Source organism: Phodopus roborovskii, unplaced genomic scaffold, assembly GCF_943737965.1.
Source record: "Phodopus roborovskii unplaced genomic scaffold, PHOROB, whole genome shotgun sequence".
NCBI classification, from domain to species: domain Eukaryota; kingdom Metazoa; phylum Chordata; class Mammalia; order Rodentia; family Cricetidae; genus Phodopus; species Phodopus roborovskii.
In genome coordinates this window covers 19412838-19437053 of record NW_026126485.1, presented here as the reverse complement: position 1 = coordinate 19437053, position 24216 = coordinate 19412838, and the positions used below count along the sequence as shown (strand labels likewise).

The 24216-nt window shown below is 46.9% G+C and overlaps 2 protein-coding genes across 3 annotated transcripts; one reads left to right on the top strand and one right to left on the bottom strand.

Annotated features, from left to right (window-relative positions):
- Nucleotides 1-951: 951 nt before the first annotated feature.
- On the top strand, nucleotides 952-6007 carry Rnaseh2a (ribonuclease H2 subunit A). Of its 2 annotated transcripts, none has more exons than XM_051194997.1 (8): nucleotides 952-1205; nucleotides 1413-1484; nucleotides 1610-1736; nucleotides 1835-1922; nucleotides 3772-3882; nucleotides 4018-4105; nucleotides 5582-5705; nucleotides 5802-6007. In XM_051194997.1, exons 1-8 carry the CDS (start codon nucleotides 1079-1081, stop codon nucleotides 5944-5946), a joined length of 882 nt encoding a protein of 293 aa, XP_051050954.1. In that variant the 5' UTR covers nucleotides 952-1078; the 3' UTR covers nucleotides 5947-6007. The 2 variants fall into 2 exon arrangements, with proteins under 2 accessions (XP_051050954.1, XP_051050953.1); XM_051194996.1 differs by having other exon boundaries at nucleotides 955-1205; nucleotides 3772-3909.
- A 1961-nt stretch (nucleotides 6008-7968) lies between these two features.
- Rtbdn (retbindin) lies at nucleotides 7969-12071 on the bottom strand. The gene is given in 5 exon segments (XM_051194716.1): nucleotides 7969-8169; nucleotides 9304-9400; nucleotides 10370-10471; nucleotides 10579-10738; nucleotides 11642-12071. Coding segments are annotated over 5 exon segments (729 nt in total). The 5' UTR covers nucleotides 11811-12071.
- Between the last annotated feature and the right edge of the window lie 12145 nt (nucleotides 12072-24216).

The window sequence follows — 24216 nt, the reverse complement described above, 5'->3', positions numbered from 1 at the left end:
CAGCACAAACCTGGATGGCAGGTCGAGATCAGGACCCAGTGAGACCAAGAGTGCAGTGATATTCTTTGTTCCTTCCGTCCTTCCTTCCTTTTTTAATTGTATGTATGTATGTATGTATGTATGTATGTATGTATGTATGTATGAGACAGGGTTTCTCTATGTAACAGATAAAAGTTCTGGCTGTTCTAGAACTCATGTTGTAGATCAGGCTGGCCACCTGCCTCTGCCTCCCAAGTACTGGTGTTGGGATTAAATTGGTTTCTTTTTCTTTTTAATTAAAGATTTACTCATTTATTATGTGTAATGTTCTACCTGCATGTGTGCCTGTAGGCCAGAAGAGGGCACCAGATCTCATTACAGGAGGTTATGAGCCACCACGTGGTTACTGGGAATTGAACTCAGGACCTCTGGAAGAGCAGTCAGAGCTTTTACTGCTAGTTGAGCCATCTCCCCAACCCCTGGTTTATTTTCCAAGACAGACTTTCTCTGTGTAGCTCTAGCTGTCCTGGAACTTGGGCTGTAGACCAGGCCGAATGCTGGGATTAAAGGCGTGCACCATTACCTCCCATCTGATATTTGATTTATTAAATTTCGAAAAAAGGTGAGTGTGGGCTGGTAATCCCACCATCGAGGAGGTGGAGGCAAGAGAATTATGAGTAGAAGGTCATACTAGGCCATATAGTGACTTCGAGGGAGGCAGCCTGGGAGTTATGCGAAACTATCTCAAACAAAAAACAGTCATCTGAACTGCGTCTTAATTCCTCTTTATTTCTCTTTACACACCAGTCACTGAGGCTCTAGCAGCAACGGCGCGGAGCTTGCAAAGCGACCCTGTCCACCCTCAACTACAAACTACACCCATAGTGGTTGCTCGCGAAGACTACAATTCCCAGAAGAAGGTACGGCAGCGGCGACAGGGTCGCCTGCGTAAACGACTGCGACGGCGGGCGCGTCGGGGGCGGCTTCTGCGCGCTGATTGGTCAGCATCGAGAGCGGCAACCGTACCCGCGGAAAACCCGCGCTGGGACCTGTGCCTGCAGTATTGTTTTCTACAGCTGTTGGCTGTTGCTGAGGCAGCATGGACCTCAGAGAGCTGGAGAGGGACAATACGGGCCGCTGTCGCCTGAGCTCTCCTGTACCCGCCGTGTGCCTCAAAGAGCCATGCGTCCTAGGAGTGGATGAAGCGGGCCGGGGACCGGTGCTTGGTGCGTCCCTAGGGCCGCAGGCCGGGAGGCGCGTGGTGAAAGGGGTGTAGTTTGCGGGTGAGATGGGAGTGGGAATCAAGCACGGTCTTGGGACCCGGGAGTGATAGTGGAATGTCCTTGGGCCGTGGTGGTGATGGGACAAGGCAGGCGGTTTTTAGATGTTCACTGCTTGGAACCTTGCTCTCAGAAATGTGACTTCCTCCCAAGGCCCCATGGTCTACGCCATCTGTTACTGCCCCTTGTCCCGCCTGGCAAATCTGGAGGCCCTGAAAGTGGCAGGTGAGCCTCTGCTGAATATCTACACTTGGGGTTCTGGGCTATGTGCAGGAGGGCAGGTGAGATGGAGGAAGCAGGAGCCGAAAGGACCAGCGAACCGCTCGCCTTTTCTTCAACTTTCTTCTCAGACTCAAAGACCTTGACAGAGAATGAACGGGAGAGGCTGTTTGCGAAAATGGAGGAGGACAGAGACTCTGTGGGTTGGGTTTTGGACATTCTGTCTCCAAACCTGATCTCTACCAGCATGCTTGGGCGGTGAGGAGCCCCTGCGTGGGTGGGGGAGAGCAACCAACACAAATTGGCTGTGTTCTGCATCTGTGATGGTGTTGACTGAGCTCTGTTCCCAACCATAGGGTCAAGTACAACCTCAACTCCCTGTCCCATGATACAGCTGCGGGGCTGATACAGTATGCGCTGGATCAGGGTGTGAAAGTCACCCAGGTGAGCTATTGGGTCGCATCCCTTTGGTCACCTTCTGATTAAAGGGGGCTTTAAAAAAATGGGAACTGGGCATGTAGTTCACTTGGTAGAGTGTTTGCCTAGCATGCAGAAGTCCTGGCTTCCATCCTGGCATGAAGCCAGAGTAGTAGCACAGGAAGGTGGAGGCAGGAGGATCAAGACTTGAAGGTCACTTTTAGCTACAGAGTGAGTTGATGTCAGCATGGACTACCTGCAACCATGGTTTTTTGGTTTTTGTTTGTTTTCTTTCTTTTTAAATACGGCTGGACATAGTAGAGGAAGGAGAATTGTGGCTTCAGGGTGTATTTGGAGGCCCTCTATGAATTAGTTGGTAAGTGCCTGTTGCAGAAGCATGAGTATGAAGGCCATGGTGGCACACCCTTCAAACCCAGAACTCAGGAGGCAGAGGCAGGCAGATCTCTTGAGTTCCAGGACACCCACCCACAGTGAGACCCTGTCTAAAACAATTGTGAGGACTTTCGTTTGGATACATAGCACCCATTGTAAAGCCAGGCACATTGACACAAACCTGTCACCCCAGTGCTGGGTCAAGGGAAGATCTTGCTGGCTAACCAATCTTGGTGAGCTCCAGGTTTAGTGAGAGGGACCCCTCCACACACATATTTAAATAAATTAAGCAAACAAACCAATAAATAAAAATGTATACATGTATGTGTAGGTGGAAGCCAGAGGTCATAGTCACAGCTATTCTTTAAAAGTCACCCTAGAGAGGGTAGGGGGAGTGAGAGGAGAGGGTAGGGGTGGCGCACATCTTTAATCCCAGCACTCAGGAGACAGAGGTGTGAGGGTCTCTGATTCAAGGCCAGCCTGGTCTCAGATCAAGTTCCAGGACAGGCTTCAGAGCTACAGAGAAACCTCATTTCAAAAGACAAAATCAAAACAAAAAAAAAAAAAAAAAAAAAAAAAAACCCAGAAAGTCACCCTAGAGCCAGGCTACAGTAAACAGCTGGGGTAGTGGTGCACACCTTTAGTCCTAGCACTCCGGAGCCAGAGGCAGGCAGACCTCTGAGTTTGAGGCCAGCTTGGTCTACAGATCAGGTCCCAGGATGGCCAGGGCTACACAGAAAAACTCTGTCTCAAAAAAACAAAAACAAAAAAAATTGGGACTAGAGAGACAGAACTTTGACTGCTCTTTCAGAGGACTTGGGTTGGATTCCCAGCACCCACAGGTGTATTAAGAGGCATTCTGTCATTGAGCTATACTTAACACTGATAGAATAAGTTTTTAAAACATTGTGGAGCTCGAGATGCTTCAACAAGTAAGAGCACTTGGCAAAAAATCTGTGTTCAATTCTCAGCACCCAGATGGGTGCTGACATGCGTGTCATGGCATGCATTGGACTCAGGGTAACTGCAGAATCTGCTTTCTCTTGTCACCTTCATGGGGACTGAGGCTCTAACTAAGATCAATATGGAGTGCCAGGACCTGCACCTGCTAAGCCATTTCCCCATCCCTTGAATTTTGTAGTAAGAAACCAGTGGGCTAGAGAGATGGCTCAGCAGTTAAAGAGCACTGATTGCTCTTCAGAGGATCCAGGTTCAATTTCTAGCACCTGTCTGCAGTTATCTGACCTCTTCTGGCCTCTTCACAGCCACCACACATGTGATACATACATGCAGACAAAACACCCAAACACATAAGATTGAACAATATTGGGCTGGTAGCTTAGTTTGGTAATATTTGTGTAGCATGTATAAGGTCCTGGGTTCTGGCCTCAGTAGGATAGGAGACTGCATGTTTTGTAGTTGTTTTTCCTCCTGTTTGTTAAAGGAGTACATTTCTTTTCCCATGTTATTGTCACCATGGCAGGTATTTGTGGACACTGTAGGAATGCCAGAGACATACCAGGCTCGATTGCAACAGCGCTTTCCAGGGATGGAGGTGACAGTCAAGGCCAAAGCAGACTCCCTGTTCCCTGTGGTTAGTGCTGCAAGCATCTTTGCCAAGGTTAGCATCCTGATGGCCAGGGCCCATTCCCAGCATCTCCCTTGTGTAGGGAGGGACAGGCAAGATTCCTGTGAGGAAGGAGGCAGTAAGCTACTGTCTTGCCTGCAGGTGGCTCGAGACCAAGCTGTGAAGAATTGGCAGTTTGTGGAGAGTTTACAGGATCTGGATTCTGATTATGGCTCTGGCTATCCCAATGGTGAGCTGACAACATTCTTTTCACTAAGGTTTAAAGCTTTCATACTCTGGAGGCAGAGGCAGGAGGATCTCTGTGAGTTTGGGGCCATCCTAGTCGACACAGTGAGCTTCATAATAGCTAGGCCTATATAGAGAACCTGCCTCAAAAGATAAACAAGCTTTTATTTTGTATGTATGGGAGTTTTGCCAGAGTGTATGTCTGTGCACCATGTGTGTGTCTGGTGCCTCAAAGCATGCTGTACACATAAATGTAAAATAAATTTTCAGAAAGCAAAATGAAGTCTGGAGAGATGCTTCAGTGGCCAAGAGCTGCTCTTGCAGAGGACCAGAGTTCAGCTCCAGCACCCACATTCGGCAGCTCACAACTGCCTGAACTCCAGCTCCAGGGGTTCCAGTGGCCTCCAAGGGTACCTGCACTTACATACACACAGAGGCACACAAGTATACACTTTAAAATAAATATTTAAAAACCAGAAGGGGGGAAAAATTTAAAACTGGTGGTGGCTGTGTATACCTTTAATCCCAGTACTCGGGAGGCAAAAGCAGGCGGATCTCTGTCAATTTGACGCCAGCCTGGTTTACAGAGCCAGGTCCAGGACAGCCAGGGCTGCACAGAGAAATCCTGTCTTGAAAACCTAAAACAAACAACAAAAGTAAAAGGAGTGTGGGCCACAGATTCATTTCATATTCTTTCCATAGTGAAACTCCTGTCTCCTCCATTTTGGAAAGGAATGCTCACACACCTGCTCCAAGAGAAAGTTAAGCTAGGCAACAGTAGTGCTTTCTTATCCCAGAAGCAGGAGTGGGAGAGTTGAAAGTTTGGAGCTAACCTGGGCAAAATAGCAAGACCTTGTCCCAAACAAAGCAACCAGTTTAATGACCCTCATACTTGTACTTTAGGGACTTATCTCAGAAATTCCCCCAAAACAATGCTTTGTTTTGTTTTTTGAGACAGGTTTCTCTGTGTAGCTCTGCAGACCAGGCTGGCCTCAAACTCACAAAGATCTGCCTGTCTCTGCATCTCAAGTGCTGGGAATTAAGGTGTGTGCCATCACCACCCAACCTCCCCAAACTTCTTAGGCACAGGTGAGACACACCTGCCTGTTCAAAGGGTCAGGGACAGAAGGCCACTTAAGACAGTGGTGGCACACACCTTTAATCCCAGCACTTAGGAGGCAGAAGCAGGTGGATCTCTGTGAGTTCGAGAATAGCCTGGTCTATAAGAGCTAGTACCAGGACAGTCTCCAAAGCCACAAAGAAACCCTGTCTTGAAAAAACAAAAAGACAGTGGATTCTGGTACTCACACAGCCAAAGACACACACCCTTAATCCCAGCACTCAGGAGGCAGAGGCGGGTGGATGGCCAGCCTGGTGTACATAGTGAAACTTAACAACAAAGTAAAGAAGTTGAGGATGAAGGTGGCATGTGGCTGTCAACTGCCACTCAGTGCTGTCACCATCACTTCTCTGTTCCTAGATCCCAAGACGAAAGCCTGGTTGAGGAAAAGTGTGGATCCTGTGTTTGGCTTCCCCCAGTTTGTCCGGTTCAGCTGGAGCACTGCTCAAGCCATTCTGGAAGAGGAGGCAGAAGGTGTCACATGGTTCGTGGCCTGAGGGAGCAGAAGAGGAGGAGGGAGGCCATGGTTTGTTCCCTCAACCCCATGGAAAGTAGCCAGTGTCATTTCTTTCCCCCACAGGGAGGACTCAGCGGCTGAGGAGGATCCTGAGCGGCCTGGAAGGATCACATCCTACTTTCTCAGCCAGGGCCCTCAGAGCTGCCGCCCTCAGGTCCCCCACAGATACTTCCAGGAGCGAGGCCTGGAGGCAGCCAACAGCCTCTAGAGGCAAATGTGTGTACCCAACCCCTCTTACTCAGGAATTAAAGCTGTTCAGGGAAAGGAAACGGTGTGCTCTGTGGCTAAGGTCTGATAGGAGTATGCCTGTGGCTAGCCTCTGACTCGACATCAAAGAATAGATGTTTCTAGATTGGTGCAGTTTGCTAACTTTTTTAAAGCAAAGTTTGATTGTGTAGCCCTAGTTTGCTAGAACTCACTATGTAGACCAGGCTGGCCTTGAACTCACAGTGACCCACCTGCCACTGCCTTCTGAGTGCTGAGATTAAAGGCATGCGTCACATTGCCCACCTTTTGTTTTAAAGATTTTAAAATTGTTTTTGTGTATGTCTTTGTGTGGGTATACAAACACATGAATATACACACATGATTGTAGGTGCCCTTGAAGTCCACAGGCTTCAGATTTCCCTAGAGCTGGAGTTAGAGGCAGTTACAGCTTGTTCTGTATGGGTGCTATATGCTCTTTTCTAGCCATATATATATATATATGTATGTATATATGTATATATATATATATATATATATATTTTTTTTTTTTTTTTTTTTTTTTTTTGCTGTCCTGGAACATACCATATAGCATATAGACCAGGCTGTCCTTAAACTCACAGACATCCACCTGCTTCTGCCTCTGGCTTGGCCCCATTTTGAAATTGTGGGTTTTTTTTTATTTCATATTTTTTAATGCTTTTTATTTACCTTTATTTTTATTCACATTGATGTGAGGGTGTCATATCCCCTGGAACTGGAGTTACAGACAGTTGTGAGCTGCCATGTGGGTGCTGGAAACGGAACCTGGGTCCTCTGGAAGAGCAGTCAGTGCTCTGAACCGCTAAGACATCTCTCCAGCCCTTGTCTATTTTTTCAAGACAGGATTTCTCTATGTAGTCCAGGCTCTCTTAGAACTCAATTTGTAGACGAAGCTGACCTCAAACTCACAGAGGTTTACCTTTCTCTTGTCTCCTGAGTAATGAAAGTAAAGGTGTTGTTAGGCAATGGTGGTGCACGCCTTAAATCTCATTCAGGAAGCAGAGGTAGGTGGATCTCTGTGAGTTTGAGGCCAGCTTGGTCTATATATCAATAGACATAGATACAGTGTTTTGTATGTCTGTCCCTGCGCCACGTACATGCAATGCTCAATGAAACCAGAAGAGGGCACCAAATAACCTGCAAGTGGCGTTAGAGATGGTTTTGAGCCACCTTGTGGGCTTGGGAATCAGGTCCTCTGAGAGCATCCGTGCTATTCACAGCAGAGCCATCTCGCTGGTCCTCTTCTTTCCTGTGGTGGCACATGCCTTTGATCCCAACATTTGAGAGTCAGGTAGGTAGATCTCTTGAGTTAGAGACCAGCCAGGTCTATGTAGTTACAGATCAGTTAAGGCTACTTAATGAGACCCTAGCCAGGCAGTGGTGGTGCATGCCTTTAGTCCCAGCACTCAGGAGGCAGAGGCAGGTGGATTTTTGTGAGTTCGAAGCCAGTCTGGTCTACAGAGCTAGTGCTAGTTCCAGGACAGCTTCTAAATCCACAGAGAAACCCTGTCTCGAAAAACAAAAACAAAAGACCTTGACTCAAAGCCAAGAATTATTTTATTACATTTATTGATTTATTTGGGGGAAGGGACCAAGGGCGCTGCTGCAAACGTGGAGGTCAGACAGAAGACAGCTTTCAGGAGTTGGTTCTTATACTGCCATGTGAGTTCTGGGGACGGAGTGCAGGTCATCAGCTTTGGCCTGCTGTGCCATTTTACTGGTCTCTCTGTCTCTCCACTTTCTCTTCCACTCTGACACTATTATTTTTGGCAGTTCTCACCAACTATTTCACCAAGCAGCAGCCACATCATATAGCATGGTGTGGGTGGTAACTTTTTCTGGGAAAGAGCAAAATAAGAGTCAGTTGGGCCATTTCTAGGATAATGGGTAGAAAGGCCTGTATTCGAAACCCTGGGGTGTGGTTTGGGAGGGAGAGGTATGTGACTCTGGGTGGCTTCTTGCTCTTGGTCCAGAAAAGGGACACTTATTGAAAGCCAAACAGCTACTCTGGGCTGTCGCCGCTGCCGCTGCCACTGCCACTGCCTGCAGCATTGGAGATCCAGGCGCGAGAGCGGCGGGCTCGTAGAGAGGAGATGGAGATGTTGAGACAGTGACGAGAGCCAGGAGCTGCCACCAGTGCGTGGCCCAGAACCGTGCCACACAGGTCTTCAGCATTGGCGAAGGTCTAGGAGAAAGGGTGGAGTCAGGGTTCGAGCCTGTGGAACCTAAGACCCCGGGGCTGGTCTTCCTGCCTGGGGCGTGGCCTGGGCAATGGGAGGGTCCGGTTATTCTTTGAGGGACTGGTTGGTCTCTGGGCCAGAGAGAGCCAGGGGAGTAGCGACAGGTTTCCTGGGCCTGTTGAGAACTCAGAGCAAAGACAGTAACTTGGAAGGAGAGTCTGGAGTCAGTGGGCTGTTGGGACACTACCCACACATTCCACACGGAGGCTGGGTCTGTGGGAAGAGTTGAGTATGAGCCCAGCGGCTAGATACAGTAAAATGGGTTAAGTTAGGGCTAACTTGGAATGTAAAAAAAATAAATGAATAAAAAAATGTTTTAAAAAAAAAGCCGGGCGTTGGTGGCGCACTCCTTTAATGCCAGCGCTCGGGAGGCAGAGGCAGGCGGATCTCTGAGTTCGAGGCCAGCCTGGTTTACAGAGCAAGTTCCAGGACAGGCTCCAAAGCAACACAGAGAAATCCTGTCTCCAAAATAAATAAATAAATAAATAAATAGATAGATAGATAGATAGATAGATAAAGATAGGGCTAAACACTTGACTAGAGAGGTGGTTCAGCCTGTAAGAGCAGCCAGCCGGTAAGAGCATTGGCTGCTCTTACAGAGGACCCAGGTTAGGTTTGCGGCACCCACATGGTAGTTCACAACCATAATTCCAATTTTAGGGGATTTTACACCCTGTATTGACCTTTTCCAGGTACATAAATGGTGCACATACAGGCAGGCAAAACATACAGAATAAAAACAAGTCTTTCAAAAAAAATTGGCTGGATGTGTAACCCACACCTTCAAAGGGATTAATAGCACTGGAAACACAGAGGCAGGTTGATCTCCAAGGGTTCAAGGTCGGCCTGGTCTACATAGTGAGTTTCAGCATAATAGCTGTGTAGAAAGTTCCTATCTCATTGGGTGCTAGCGGCACATGACTTTAGTGCCAGCACTTGGGAGGCAGGTTCCAGGACAGCCTTCAAAAGCTCAGCCCCCCACCCCCACCCCAAGTAACTAGTTAAAAGACATCAGGAATCTGGGTGTTGAAGCATGTCAGTACTCCAGCTCATCTGTTCCCTCACCCTCCGTTCCTCACCTGCCCAAAGGTGCGGCAGCTGGCCTCACAGTGTCTCTTCCCTGAGGGCTGCAGCCAAGTCAGTCCACAGGTAAAATCTGCTTCACAGGTGGTGAGCCTGGTGTGCGAGGAAGGAAGATGGCTTCTAAAGACGGTTGCCTTGCTCCCACCTCTCAGGCTTCACTCTTCCAAAAGCCCAACCCAACCATTGCAGGGTTAACTTTCTCCCAGATCTATCTGCCTTTCTGTCTGTCTACCCATCTATATCATCTATCAATCATCTAACCTATTGTAAGGCAGGACCTAAAGCTAGTTTAGGAGCCATTTTGTGTCTAAGGATGACCTTGAACCCTGATCCTCTTTCCCAAATATTGGTATTATAGGCCACCAACACTACCACAATGGCCACCCCTTTAAAAAATTAGGTGGCGGCGGCACATGCCCTTAATCCCAGCATTTGGGAGACAAAGACAGGTGGATCTCTATAAGACCAAAGCCAGCCTGGTCTACAGAGTGAGTTCTGGGACAGCCAGGACTACACAGAGAAACCCTGTCTCAGAAAGCCAAAGATGTTTTAAACTTTATTTTGCTGGATTAAAGATGTGCACACCGCCACCACGATTAAAATTATTTTTAAATTATGTGTGTCCATTTCTTGCATCTTGTATGCGCACACTAGTGCCAGTGGCAGGGAAGTTCCCAAAGACATCAGATCCCCTGGAGCTAGAATTACAAGCGTCTGTGAGCCTCACGTGGGTGTTGGGAACTGAACTCTGATCCTCTGAAAAGCAGTAAGCACTCTTAATCACTAAGCCATCTCTCTAGCCCAGACAATACCAGCTCCTTGCATTCCCTTCTCTTTTAGTTCCTCTAAGAGTCAAAACCTGGAAGCTTTTGAAACTTCCTGGCCTACCAGAGCCACACCTTCATGCTGTCTTAAATGCTGTCATTCCTGGGCGCCTACCCTTTCTACCTAGCTGGTACACACTAGATCTCCCCATAGACTCACCCTGGCTTTATAGGGGCAAACTAAGGCCCTCTGACAAGCCCATACCTTAGGGCACGCCCCTGTCCCCACCTCCCTTACCAAATTTGGCAGAGCTCCGGGCAGAGAGGCTGCACTCCCAGCAGGAGGGGGTGGAAGCGATTGCGGAGAGCACGTTGAAGTTGTCCCAGGAAGAATTCGCATCTGGATGTTTGAGAGACAGGGCAGGCAGGGCACAATCCTCAGGGGGACCCCAGGCGAGGGCAAATAGGGCAAAGAATGGTGGGGGGGACAGGCTGTGCAGTACTCACTCTGGGCTTGGAGTACCACAGCTCTCTAGAAGGATCCCTGAGCTTGATGTCAAAGGTCTGTCTTTCTCTGAGGTACAGCAAGGTTCTGGCACTGGTGATGTCTGTGAACCTGGATCTCGGATCCTTGGGTAAGGCTGTGCAACCGAGGACTGAGGGTGCCCTGATAAGAGAAATTTTATCAGCCATCTTTAAGAGGAAAGCCTTAAAGAGATTTCTCTTGAGTTGAATGAAATGGCACGGATCTATAATCCCAGAAACTTGGATGGCGAAGCAGAGGGAATCTCAAATTTAAGACCAGGCGAGACAACTTAGAGGGAACCTGACTGAAAATAGAAACAAACAAATAAATAGGGTGAGTGGTATAATACTCACCTACCTCGTGAAAGGCGGCTAGGTTCAGTTCCCATTACTGCAGAATGTTTTTATGTGAAATGCAGCTTCAAGCAGCAATAACTATATCACTCATAACAATCAGGTTATATCTGTCCATGTTTCTAAGTGGTGGCATAGTGTTTATATGCTTACTATCCACAACACCTGTATGTTAGGTCCATGATTTCTCCCATGTTTATTTGTTGTGTGTGACAGTGTTTGTGTGTAAGTCAGAGGACAAGTCACAGGAATTGATTTCTTTCACCATGTGGGTTCCAGGAACCTAACTTGGGTTGTTGAGTTTGGTGGCAGTCATTTTTACTCACTGAGCCCTCTCATCAGACCTATTTATTTATTTTGAGACAGAGTTTCCTGCAGTCCAGTCTGGCCTCCAGCTCCATAAGTAACTGAGGCTGGCCTTGAATCCTAATCCTCCTATATCCACCTTCTATATGCTGGGATTACAGGTGGGCATCACCATGCATAACTCTCTACCCAGGTCAGCTGACTTGCTCAAGGTCACAGTGCACCAAGGTGTGGATTTGGGATTGGAACCAAGCAGTCTGGAAGCCAGAGTCTAGGCTGTTAGCCAGCATTCTCCATCACCCACTCTCACTGCTACCCTAAGCCCCTCTTACAAGGAAGGTCTGAGTGGGGTTTCTGGGTGTTAGGGATTAGATAGAATGCTCACCTGCTAGGTGCAGCTGGCTCCTGCCCACATTGGCTGCCAGCCCAGGGTGTCCCCAGAATCTAGCTTTCAGTGGGTGGCTCCCTCCACAGGCCACCAAGAAGATCCATGCCAGGATCAGTTGCAGGACCCAGTTCAGGATGCTGGGTTGAAAGTGGCCTTTGTGGGCCATGTCCACCTGAGACAAGAACCAGCTGATATGGAGGGACAAGGTGTGAGTGTCCTTCTGGAGGCTCAGGTTGGCACTGTTGGGTAGCAGGCAGCACAGAGGATGGGCAATACAGGAGGAGGCCAGGTAATGGCAAGGGCTCTCTGAACCCTAGGGGGAGTCTCATCCAAAAGCCGCTCCCAGCAGACACATTCCTTCCATTCCTTCAGGCCCAAACACCACCCCAGCTTAAACCACACATGCGAACATTCTCCCCCTATTTGCCCTCTGATACAAACTTCTGTCAGAGTAACAGGACCACCTCAGCTCTTCCCAGCCCCTCTTCCACTCAAGACTTCCTTTCTCTCTTCAGCCCAGCCCTGCGCTTCTCATGCCTTTCCCAGTCACCTTCTCTCGGCTCACAATCGGCTTAGGAGCTTCCACCCGGCTGAGCTGGACCTTTGGTACCAAGCTGGACTGTGGCAGGGCTGGAATTCTGCTAATAGTTACCAAAAGCTTCTGGGCAGAGGAAAGCAAGGGTATGAGAGACAAGGTTCCCACCTCCCTACTCCCTGTTACTCACCTGTTAGCAGGCTGGAGTATAGGGACTGCTGAGACACCTCAGAACCACAGAACAAGGCTAGCAAACACTGACAACAGAAAGGGGTGTGGTTTGGTTCGGGGGCGGGGCTTTCCAAAGCCCCACCCCCACAGCCACAAACAGGAGCTCTTGGGACTGGTGAATTTATATCCACAAGTTTGCCCTATGTTAAACTTGGGATTTAATATCTCTCACCTTTCTCTCTCTCTCTCTCTCTCTCTCTCTCTCTCTCTCTCTCTCTCTCTCTCTCTCTCTCTTTCTCTCTCTCTCTCTCTCTGTTTTCTATGATGTGTGGGTAATCCTGCATCTGTTTCTCTTTTCTGTGTTGTATGAGAGGCTGTCTCTTGGGTGGTTGGTTTCATGTGTATGTGGTACAAGCTATTGTAGCTTTCTACAGTTATTGTAAATCTGTGTCATTTAGAATTCTGTCCATTTATTCAGTAGACATTTATTTTTGTTTTTTCCGAGACAGGATTTGGCTCTTCTGAAACTTGTTCTGTAGACCTTGAATTCACAGAAATCTGCCTACCTTTGGCTTCCAAGTGCTGGGATTAAAGGTGAACACCACTACCGCCTGGCCAATAGATATTAAACACACACTCTGATAATCTGGGCACAGTGGTGCATGTCTTTGATCCCAGCACTGGGGAGGCAGAGGCAGGCAAATCTCTGTGTTCAAGGACAGCCTGTTCTACAGAGTGAGTTCTAGGACAGCCATGGCAAAATCTCTGCCTCAAAAACAAACAAACAAAGCAACTCTACTGGGTTTTGGGGATGCACTTATACAAGATCTTAGTCTTCACAGAATAGAATCAACTCAAGATGGGGAACCAGTCGGGGGAAAAGCTCTGGAGAAGGGGGCATACATGGCTTTCATGCACCTGTATATGGGTTATATTGGAAGGAATATGTATCTACTATTGGGTGGAAATTGTACACCTTTGAGTTTTGGAACTGTGTATGTTGGGTGTTTGTATATTTTTTTGAGTGGGCTTGCATTTGATGAGTCTGTCATTCCTAAATATATGTTTGTATGATTGCAGAGTATGAATTTTTAAAAATATTTATTATTTATTATGTATACAGTGTTCTGCTTGCTTGTATGGCAGAAGAGGGCACCAGATCTCATGTTTTAGATGGTTGTGAGCCATCATGTGGTTGCTTGGAATTGAACTCAGGACCTTTAGAAGAACAGTCAGTGCTCTTAGCCTCTAAGCCATCTCACCAGCCTGAGTGTGTGGTTTTTATGTATATGTGTTTATGTACATTTTGTGTGTCTGCTGGATATTTGCAAATATTTACATATGTTGTATGTGATCTCTTTGCTAATTATGTGTTTGTAGTTTTCTTCTTTTTATGTTTTAAATTACATGTGTGTGTGCATGTCTGTCTGTCTATACAGGTATGTGGATATGAGTTTAGTTGCCCTGATCCCCTGGAGCTGGGGGTAAGGCAATTTTGAGGTGCCTGACATGGGTGATGAGACCTGAACTTGGGTCCTCTGCAAGGGTGGAATGTTCTCCTAACCACTGATCAATCTCCCCACCCCTATGTGTGTTTTGGAGAATAAGTGGGCGTTTATTTGAAGAGTATATACACAGCATGTGTGAATACTTGTTTGTGTGTGTGTTTGAAGAGTATGTGTATGTAAAAGTGTGCAGTGTTTGAATATATTTGTAGGATGTGTGCACACAAGTGTATTGCAGAACACTGTTTCTGCTTGTACTCATATTTCATATACATGTTTTTAGAGTATATGCATCCATCCTTATAGAATATGTATATCACTACCAGGAATGTCTCTCCCTCCAATCTCAGGGTAAGGCAGGCATTTAAAAAATACTTACTTTAATTAGTTTTTAGTATGTTTTGGATTGGAGGGTATGTGTGCACGTTACTGTTGGTGCCTGGGGAGGTCAGATGCCTCTGATCACCTAGAGCTGAGGATAGAAGCTGGTGTGAACTACCCATTGTGAATGCTGGGAGCCAAACTCTGGTCCTTTGCAAAAGCATCAGGAACCCTTTTTCATTTAAAATGTAAATTATTTTATGCATATAGCTGTTTTGGCTGCATGTATCTGTGCATCATGTTTGTGCTTGATACCCACAGAGGCCAGAAGAGGATATCAGCTCCCCTGGAGTCAGAGTTATGAATAGTTGTAAGCCACTAGATGAGTGCTAGGAATTAAACCCAGGTCTCTGGAAGAGCACCCAGTGTGCTCTTAATGGATAAGACATCTCTCCAGATTGTCCTGGAGCTTAGCCTGTCTCTGGCCCTAAGTCAGGGATGTACTGTTGGTCTGTTTTTATTGATGAACTCCCATATTGCCAAATATTATTTTGCATTTGCAAACAGAGAATGGTCAGTAAGTGTAATGCTTCCCCCCTTAGGAAGGATATCCCTATGTAGCCCAGACTGAACTCATACTTCTCTTTCTGTGGGCAACAGTGACATCATAGAGGCCCTAGGAACCAAGTCTTGCAGGATATAGCCTTTGTCTTGGCTGGACCACGGTGGCTGTGGATCATATTTATCGTGCTTGTGGGTTTTGCCTCCCTCAAGATCCTGTGTGCACACACGCCCTCACCGCCTTTAGGGTGTTCATATTTCAGCACCGTGGACAGGAGCACGAGGCCAGCACCAGGGACAGCTTTCCCAGCTGGGAACAAGAGGAAAGAAAACAGAAGCAGTGGACAGAAACAAATACAAGAAATAGACTGAGATGGCTACATTGACCAACAGAGACAGAAAGATGTAAATAACAATAACACAGGCAAAGGTGTAGACATGCGAGTCAACCACCAAGAACACACTGACCCAGACCTTGTGGTCGCCTCCGTTGTCCAACAGAGGTCACTCTAGTCTGGAGACTCTGTCCTCCAAGGCCTTGGGTCAGCCACCTTAGGAAAGCCCTTCCCGCTTTGTCTAGGACTCAGATGATGTCCTCTCCAACTCTGGTCTAGTTTGACATCAGCTGAGTGAACTGGGGCGGAGTAAGAATCGCTCCATCTGCCCCCTCCCCAGCTACCAGCTAATCGCTCTTATTAATATATCCTGACCTGGCCTAACCCTTTAATCCTGACCATGAGACAAAGACTATGGAGGGGCTGTGGGACTTAAGGGGTTCTGTTCTGTGGCAGGCAAAGGAAGAAGGTCTGAGTGTATACACACATTTTTCTGGGGGGAAACTCCCACGAGGACCAGCCTCTTGTCAGAACACGTGATTCTGGAAGAATGCATCTGTGGGGATCTGAGGGTATCCTGCGGTGGAGACAATTTTCCACAGAGAAGAGCATATGCCTTCGAGTGGTCCCATTTGGGGGACATTGTCTTCAGGGTCCCCAAAGATGGCACCAGTGAGATCTTTGAAGAAATGCCTCTTCAGGAAGGGGAAAATTGAAATGAAGTATCACCTCTCCGACAATATCTCTATTAGGAGTGACTTTCAGGGTGAAGGGACAGCTCTTCATGCAGATTACGCCCTTGTGGGAATGTATCTCCTGTGGGGGGCCGCTAGTCGCACCGGGAATTCATCTGTTGAGAATAGCTCCCTTGGGGATCTTTCTTGGTTTGGAGGGTCTGTGCAAGAGAATGTCTTGATAGGGTCTTTCTCTAGCATGCCTCCCTTAAGGACATCTGGAGGCTCCACCCATCCGACCCTACTCGCCCCTCCGCCCCCCAGCTCGGGCAGCGGTGGCCGAAACCGGGCTCCGGCTCCCAGACGCAGTGACGGCGCCGGGCCCGCCCCGCTTTGCTCCGCCCCCAGCCCCCCCCCTCGCCGGCCGCCGCCGCGGTCCCCGAGGCTTCTCTCTTCCTCCCTCCTCCCTCCTCCTGCTGCCGCCGCCTCCCTCCTCCCTCCCCCGGACCGAAGTAGCCGCCGCCATGGACGATTCGGGCCTGATCCGCCGCCGGAGGCTGCAGGTACGCCGCAGCCCGGGCTCCAAGGAGGGGATGGGGTCGGTGCCCTGGGGCGGGGCCGAGCAGAACGCAGGAGAACTTGCGCCAGGGTCGGCTGTGGCGTCCCTGCGTGCTGCCAGAGGATGCTCTGGTCCAGGAGTGCAGTGACCGTGCGTCCTGGTAGCGCGGACCCCGCCCCTCAGGCGTCGCCCGGGTATCCCGGAGACTGCTGGAGGGGCTGCATCCTAGCGCGCCCCCTCGAGGATGGCCTGGGAGGCGTCTAGCACCACCGGAGTCGAGGCAGCAGGGCCCAGGTCCTTGCCCAGGCGCTTGGACATTCTGGGGGTGAAGGTGCGGCAAGTAAAGTTATTGCCCCAGGGTTCGAGCCCCTCGGGGCTACCAGCGCTTCAGCAGCTGTAAACATGTTTGTTCGTCAGCCTCGCCCCTCACCACCCCTTCCTAGGCTTGCTAACCTGAGTCCTCCATTCACCTGTCTGGCCACTAGGACTCTTCCTACTGCCCTAATTGGACAGGCACATAGACAGCCTCCCCACTTTCCATTCCACCCCCACCACTACAATACTCCCACCACACACACATACACACACCCGCCCGCGATCCTTAAGTCCAGCCCAGCTTGTGGGTGGGCGGGAGCGATTTTTAGCTCCTTGCAGTCTTCGAAGATGTTGGTCGCCAGGCTGCGCAGGCGCAGGAGGCGTGAGTCCACCGCACAGAGATACTAAAGGTTGTTGGAGTGAGGGAACAAATCCAGTCCTCAAGAGTCCCACCCCCAAGGTAGATAAGGATTATTGAGGTTGAGACTGTCCTCTGAGATTTGGGGCTTGCCCTACTGAATTCATAAACGAACCTCATAGGGGAAATGATCAATGCTTCACTCCTACAGCTACCTAGAAGCTGGTCCTCTTGAGCCTCCTTGAAGGTCAGCTCCTGCTTGTACTCCAGGATTCAGATTAAATCAATTAAGAGCCCAGTCTCTTGTCCGATTGTAGGCTCCCTTAGTGCACCATTTAATGCAAGATCAAGACCACGGAGAGATGACTAGTCAGTACAGCTGGGGGGAAATGAGACTCAAGACAGTAGGAAGGATGTCCCAGGAGGCTGGCTGCTTGCTGCTGGAGCAGCCTGATTGGAAAGCTAATTTGCTTTGAAACAGACTCTCAGAGCCTAGGCTTCTCGACTTCTTCCTCGCTCTCCCTCCTGCTCCCTGAATCAGAAGTGTGAGTGTTGAGTATGGGAGGGAGTTGAGGCAAAGCCAGAGTAAGTACTACAGCGACTAAACTGGTCCGAGCCACCCGCTCCTAGCCAAAAGGATGGAGGTGGGCGGGGCCTGAACGGGGTGTGTCCTGGTCCTTCGAACCGGCGCCGAATCCTATTGGCTCAACGCCACGCGGGACTTTGTCTCTGACGAGACTCCGCCCCCAAACCCTAGAACGCTGCTCACTCAGCTGAGGACTAGCTATTGGCTCGGAATCCCTGCTCTCCAGAAAGCGGCCACCTCTGTCTTCTGAGCTAGACACTTTAATGCCTGGGTCCACTCACGCGAATGACTTCCACCACTAAACAAATGTCCCACTATCCCTCAACGCCAGAGAGTCGCCTGTGTGCGGTTAGGATCTTAAATGCAAAGAGCTGGATGTTCGGGTGTCCTGCCACAGCACCCTGCTGAGAGATAGAATTGCAGTAGGGGGTGGGGGTGGAAGATGGCGTTTGTCTCACATAACTCCAAGGATCTAAATTTCTCTTCTTTATTTTTACCTAATTTTTAAAAAATGTGTTGAGATAGCGTTTCACTGTTGTAACCCTTGCTGTCCTGAACTTGCTATGTCGACCAGGCTGACCTGGAACTCACAAAGAGTCCCCTGCCTCTGCCTCCAGATGCAGGGAGAATCTAAATTTCCGTAGCTATGGATTACCCCTTTTCTCCAATCTGGAATGTTTACGGGGGGCTTGCAGATAAGGTCCATTCTGAGGACTTCTTTTGGTGGTATTGAAAGATTCTTTAAGGGTAATCTTCCCATGCCCCATTACAAAGGTCTGCTGATCTTGGCTCCATGGCTGAAAAATCCAGGTCTTATTTTCTCTAGGTCCATTAAGATTGCTTAGCCCAGACCAATTCACCCCAAACCTGCCATTACAAGAGATAAAATGCAGTCTGGATTTCTGGCCACTGTGGCTCCGCAGGGCAGGCCCCCATTTGACCCTGCCCTGTCTGAATGCCCTTTGCACATGGAAGTGATAGTAAGCTTGAGATGTTTTGTGCTGTGTAGCATGTCTATTAATAATTCTTCTTATGGTTTATGACTTTAACTTTTTTATTTTTACTTAAACAAAAATTTTTGGTCTTTCAAGACAGGGTTTCTCTGTGTAGCTTTGGAGCCTATCCTGGCATTCACTCTGTAGATCAGGCTGGCCTCAAACTCACGGAGATCTGCCTGCCTCTGCCTCCTGAGTGCTGGGACCAAAGGCGTGTACTACCACCACCCATCTTACTTACAAATTTTTTATTATTTTTTTTTTCTTTTCGAGACAGTGTTTCTCTGTTCTGGAACTCACTCTGTAGACCAGGCTGGACTTGAACTCACAGAGATTCACCTGCCTCTCTCTCCAGAATGCTGTAATTAAAGGCTTGTGCTATACCACCCAGCTTTAAAGTGTTTATTATTTTTTTAATTCATAAATAAGGATGTTTATCCTGTATGTATATCTGTGAACTACCTGTGGCCAGGAATCATGGAATTTCAGATTGCTGTGAGCTGCCATGTGGGTCCTGGGAATCGATCTGGGTCTTCTGTAAGAACAAGTGCTCTAAACTGCTTAGCTTTGACTCCAGCCCCCATTTTATTTATTTATTTATTTACGTGTGTGTGTGGTATGAATGTATATATGTGCATTTGTGTGAGTGTGTGCCACAACTATTAGAATGGGATTCTTTCCTTTCACTATGTGGTTCCTGCGGCTGGAACTCAGGTGATTAGGCTTGCTAGAAAATGTCCTTAGTAGCTGAGCATCTCTTCTGCCCTGGACTTACTATCTGCTGAGCATACACCAAGTAGCAGGTATCACCCTAAAATGCCAAAAAACTGCATCACTTCACAGAGTACTGTAGAAGACAAGGGTACTTGAGAAGGTCATTTGCCAAGGTCACAAAAAGCAACACTGGGGTTTTAAAGTTAGGTTTCCTTCTCTAAGATCATAGAATATATTAGGACATACTTGTTTTGTACATGCATGTGCTATGCATGCATGTGTATATGTTTGTTCATATGTGTGTGAGCACACATGGGTGCACGTGTGTGTGTGTGTGTGTGTGTGTGTGTGTGTGTGTGTGTGTAGGCTGGAGATTGATACCTGTTGTTGTCTGCTACTCCTCCCTTTATTTACTGATGCAGGATCTTTAGGTGACCCCAGAGCTTGATAACATAGTAGTCTAGCTACTCAGTCTGCCCTGGAGATCCCTTATCTCCACCCCGACCCCGGCACTGGGATTGCTGGAGAGCCTCATACCTATCTAGCATTTGAGTAGACAATGGGGACTAGAATTCTGGTTCTTTTTTTGCTTTTTAAGATTTCATTTATATTTATTTATTGAGATAGGGTGTCACTATGTAGACTAGGTTAGCTTTGAATTCACAGGGTTCTACTTGTCTATATTTCCCAAGTGCTAAGGTTAAAGTTTCACACCATCATGCCCTTCAAGAAATATTTCATTTTTAAAAATCTATTTTAATCATGTGTATGGTGAGGCTATTTGCACATGAATGCAAGTGCCCATAGAGGTCAGAGGTATGAGATACCCCTGGAGCTTGGGTTATATGCCATTGTGAGCCACTTGATGTGGGTGCTGGGAATTGAACTCAGGTGCTCACGATGAACAGTATGTGCTCTTAACCACTGAGTGATCTCTCCCACCCTGGAATTCTGGGTCTTAAACTTATCCATTAAGGTCTTTAACCACTGGGATGACTCACCAGTAGTATCATAACATATTTTTTTTCCCTTCAAAAGACAGATCGAAGCAATGTGTGCTACTTCACATGGACAATCTCAGCACCTGAGAAGTAAAGGCAGGAGTTCGAGGACATTATAGGCTACATGCATGCATGAGATCTTGTTTCAAAACAATACAAACCTATGAAACTTTCATCCAAATCTTTCCACCTGTATTGCTACTAATTTACTTTTCCTCAGCCTGGGAAACAACACTGGTGGCAAGATGGTTACTACTAATCCTTGGCACTCATCTGAAAAGGGGTGAGACAATGTAACAACTTCTTCCTCCTTTTCATTGTTTTGTTTTCCTATCTTGTTAAGTTTAGTTTTTCCAGACAGGGTTTGTGGTGCTATTTTTCTTGCACAAATAAAGTCTGTCTGGGGGTCAGAGAATGGAGCTTGCCACTAGCTAACCATACTAGTCTGTAATGACTTAACCACTTCATCCTGTTGCTTTTCTCTCACAAACATATATATATATATGTATGTATGTATGTATGTATGTATGTATGTATGTGTATATATATATGTATATATATATTTTTTGGGGGGTCTTAAGACAGGGTTTCTCTGTGTAGCTTTGGAGCCTATCCTGGCACTAGCTCTGTAGACCTGGAACCCACAGAGATCCTTCTGCCTCTGCCTCCTGAGTGCTGGGATTAAAGGCATGTGCCACCTCTACCCGGCTAGACTAAATACATTTTTAAACACACTGTAAACCCTTTAGAGGTTTTACTTCATCTGAATCTGTCTTTACTGTATATCTCTACCTTTTTCTAGCCACAAGTCTTTTTTATTACGCTTACAGGGGTTCCTCTGAGTACCCCTGGCTGTCCTGAAACTCACTCTGTAGACTGTAGATTCACTTGCCTCTGTTCCCCAAGTGCTGTGATTAAAGATGTACACCACCACCATCTGTCCCTCCCTTTCATTTTTTAAAGATTTATTCATTTATTTATTTTTATAATAAATCTTTCTAGAATTATCTGATTATTTATATTTTTATGTATGAATGTTCTGTATGTATATCTACATGCCAGAAAAGGGTATCAGAACCTGTTATAGATGGTTGTGAGCCACCATGTTGAAGTCTCCCACCAGTTGACACAGAGACTTAATATTAATTATAAGTGCTGGACTGATAGCTTAGTTTTGTTACTGCCTAGCTCTTATAACTTAAATTAACCCATATTTCTTACCTAAGTTCTACTGCATGGCTCATTCCTTGTTGCTTCATTTTCTATATGTCCTGCTTCCTTGTCTGGTTCTCTACTCCCGAGATTCTGCCCTTCTTCCCAGTATCCTCTTAGTCAGGCTCTCCCACCCAATTCGTTCCTGCCCAGCTATAGGCCAGTCAGCTCTTTATTAACCAATGAGAGTAATGCATATTTACAGTGTATAGTACCATTCTGTTTCTGTGAATCAAACTCAGAACCTCTGGAAGAGCAGTCCATGTTCTTAGCCCTTGAGGCAACTCTCCAGCCCAAGATTTAGTTATTTTGGTTTTTAGGTGCGTGCGTGCATGCGTGCGTATGTGTGTCTGTGTGTCTGTGTGTCTCTGTGTGTGTGTGTGTGTGTGTGTGTATGTGTGTGTATTATGTGTGCCTGGTGCATCAGAGGGCATCAGAGGGCATCAGAGTCCTGGGGTTGGAATAACATGATTATGAGCCACTATGTGGGTGCCAGAAGCCAAACCTATGGCTCTGCAAAAGCAACAAGTGCTTTAGTAGATACTTTTCTTTTTTATTTTATTTATTAGTTTAGTTTTTCAGAAAAACCTCACTATATAGTCTTAACTGGCTGGAGATAGCTATGTAGACCAGGACAGCCTCAAATTCACAAAGATCTGATGGCCTCCTAAGCACCAGGATTAAAGGCCATGTCCAGTATTCTTTGCTTTTTAAAGCAAATTAAAATCAGAAAATATCCACAACTATTTTTTGTTTTGTTTTGTTTTGTTTTGTTTCTTGCTGTATAGTCTACAATGGCCTGGAACAGGCTATGTAGCCCAGCTGGCTTCAAATTCAAAGGGAACCTCAGCCACCCTGCCCGCAAGTGCTGGGATTACAAATGCATGCTATGTCTGAATTTTTGCCCCTTGAGGCAGTATCTCACCATATAGCTTGCCCACCTTAGCCTTCCAATCTGGTCATGCCATGTCTCAGCTTTCTGAGGATGAGGATTGCAGGCTTGCAACACCCTTTCCAACAAACAAGATCTGTCAACACTAGCTACACAAAGCCAATAGGAATTGTTACCATTGTTGCTGTTAAGAAGCACCATATGGGGGTTAAATGGGCAAAGATATTTGCAATCAAGCTTGACAGCCTGAGTTTAATTCTAAAGATGCACAGGATAGGAGGGAACGATTCTCACAAATTATACTTTGATCTCCATGAGCACACTATTGTGCTTGCACATGAATAAACAAATGCAATATTTTTTTTGTTTTCCTTTTTCTTTCTTTCCTTTTTTGAGACAGGGTTTCTCTGTGTAGCCATGGCTATTCTGAAACTCTGTTTATAGATCAGGTTACCTGGAACTCAGAGATCTGCCTGCCTCTGCCTCCCAATTGCTGGGATTAAAGACATGTGGTTCCACAGCTGTGTGTATGTGTGTATAATTAAAGAACTTTTTGCTCCTTTCAAAGTTCCATTTACTATGCTATCCCAACCCTGTGAGCAGGTCTTGAGTGGGGCAGGGCTGTTGGGATGTAAGAAGTCATTCACTTCTTCAGTCATGCTTGAGATATTTAAGCTTCATCTTATCTCCAAGCCTTTATCCTCACAGTCCCCTATAATGCTGTCTCCTCCTTCCTTTTTAAATGTCTGGTGTGTGTGTGTGTGTGTGTGTGTGTGTGTGTGTGTGTTTGGTGGGTGTCTGTTATGAACCTGTGGTACATGTGGAAGTCAGAGGATAAGTTCTGTAAGTTATTTCTCTCCTTCTACCGTGTAGATCCCAAACTCATGTTCTCAGGCTCAGTAGCCTGACCCACTGAGTCATTTTACAAGCCACTTTTTCCTTACTTCCTTTCTTTTTCTTTTCGTTCTTTTTTTCATTTTTTTTCTTTTTGAGACAATACTGTAGCCAAGGATAATATTGATCTCTATTTTTATTTATGTGTTTGTGTGTCTTGCCTGCATGTATGTCTGTGTACTATGTAGTACCCACAGAGGCCATAAGATAGCATCAGATCCCCTGGAACTTGTGGTTATAGACATTTGTACACTGCCATGTGGGTGCTGGGAACTAAATCTGGGTTCTTTGCAAGAACAACAAATGTTTTTAATCACTGAGCCATCTCCCCACTCCCTACTTCTATATTATTCTTATTTATATCTGCTGGTTATTATTTTAAAAGACACTATTATCTTGTTATGAAGTTCAGGACAGTCTTGATTGCAAGAACATCCTGCCTCAGCCTTCTGAGTAGCTGGAATGACAAGCAAGTGTTTCTAAATGCATTTTCCCAAAAGCTGAGCATTAATTTTTCTTATTAACTATGGTGTTCTCAGTATCCAGCATTAAGACCTCATGTTCAAGATGTATTTATTTATTTACCTGAGACAGGGTGTCATTGTATAGCTCTGGTTGGCCTGGAACTCTATGTGTACACCAGTCTGGCCTCAAATGCAGATTCTCTTGCTTCTGCTTCTCCAGTGCTAGAATTAAAGGTATGCATCCCACTAGCAGCAAGAAATATTTGGCAGGGTGGGGGTGGGGCTTGCAGTTGTTTGTGTGTATGGCAGTATGCGTGTAGAAGTGCACAGCTTCCTTTTGGAGTGGGTTCTCTCCTTCCACAGTGTGTGTATTGGAAATTCCCCTCAAGTGATCAAACTTGTTGGCCCCTGGTCTCTCAAGAAATATTTTTCATGGCTAAGTGGCTGAGAGTATAGCTCTCCTGGGAGAGTGCGCAGAGG

Coding starts and splice junctions, on each gene's coding strand:
- Rnaseh2a (XM_051194996.1), top strand. CDS start 1,079: ATGGACCTCAGAGAGCTGGAGAGGGACAATACGGGCCGCTGTCGCCTG. Junction 1,206..1,412: donor GGGCCGGGGACCGGTGCTTG/GTGCGTCCCTAG, acceptor CTTCCTCCCAAG/GCCCCATGGTCTACGCCATC. Junction 4,106..5,581: donor TGGCTCTGGCTATCCCAATG/GTGAGCTGACAA, acceptor CTCTGTTCCTAG/ATCCCAAGACGAAAGCCTGG.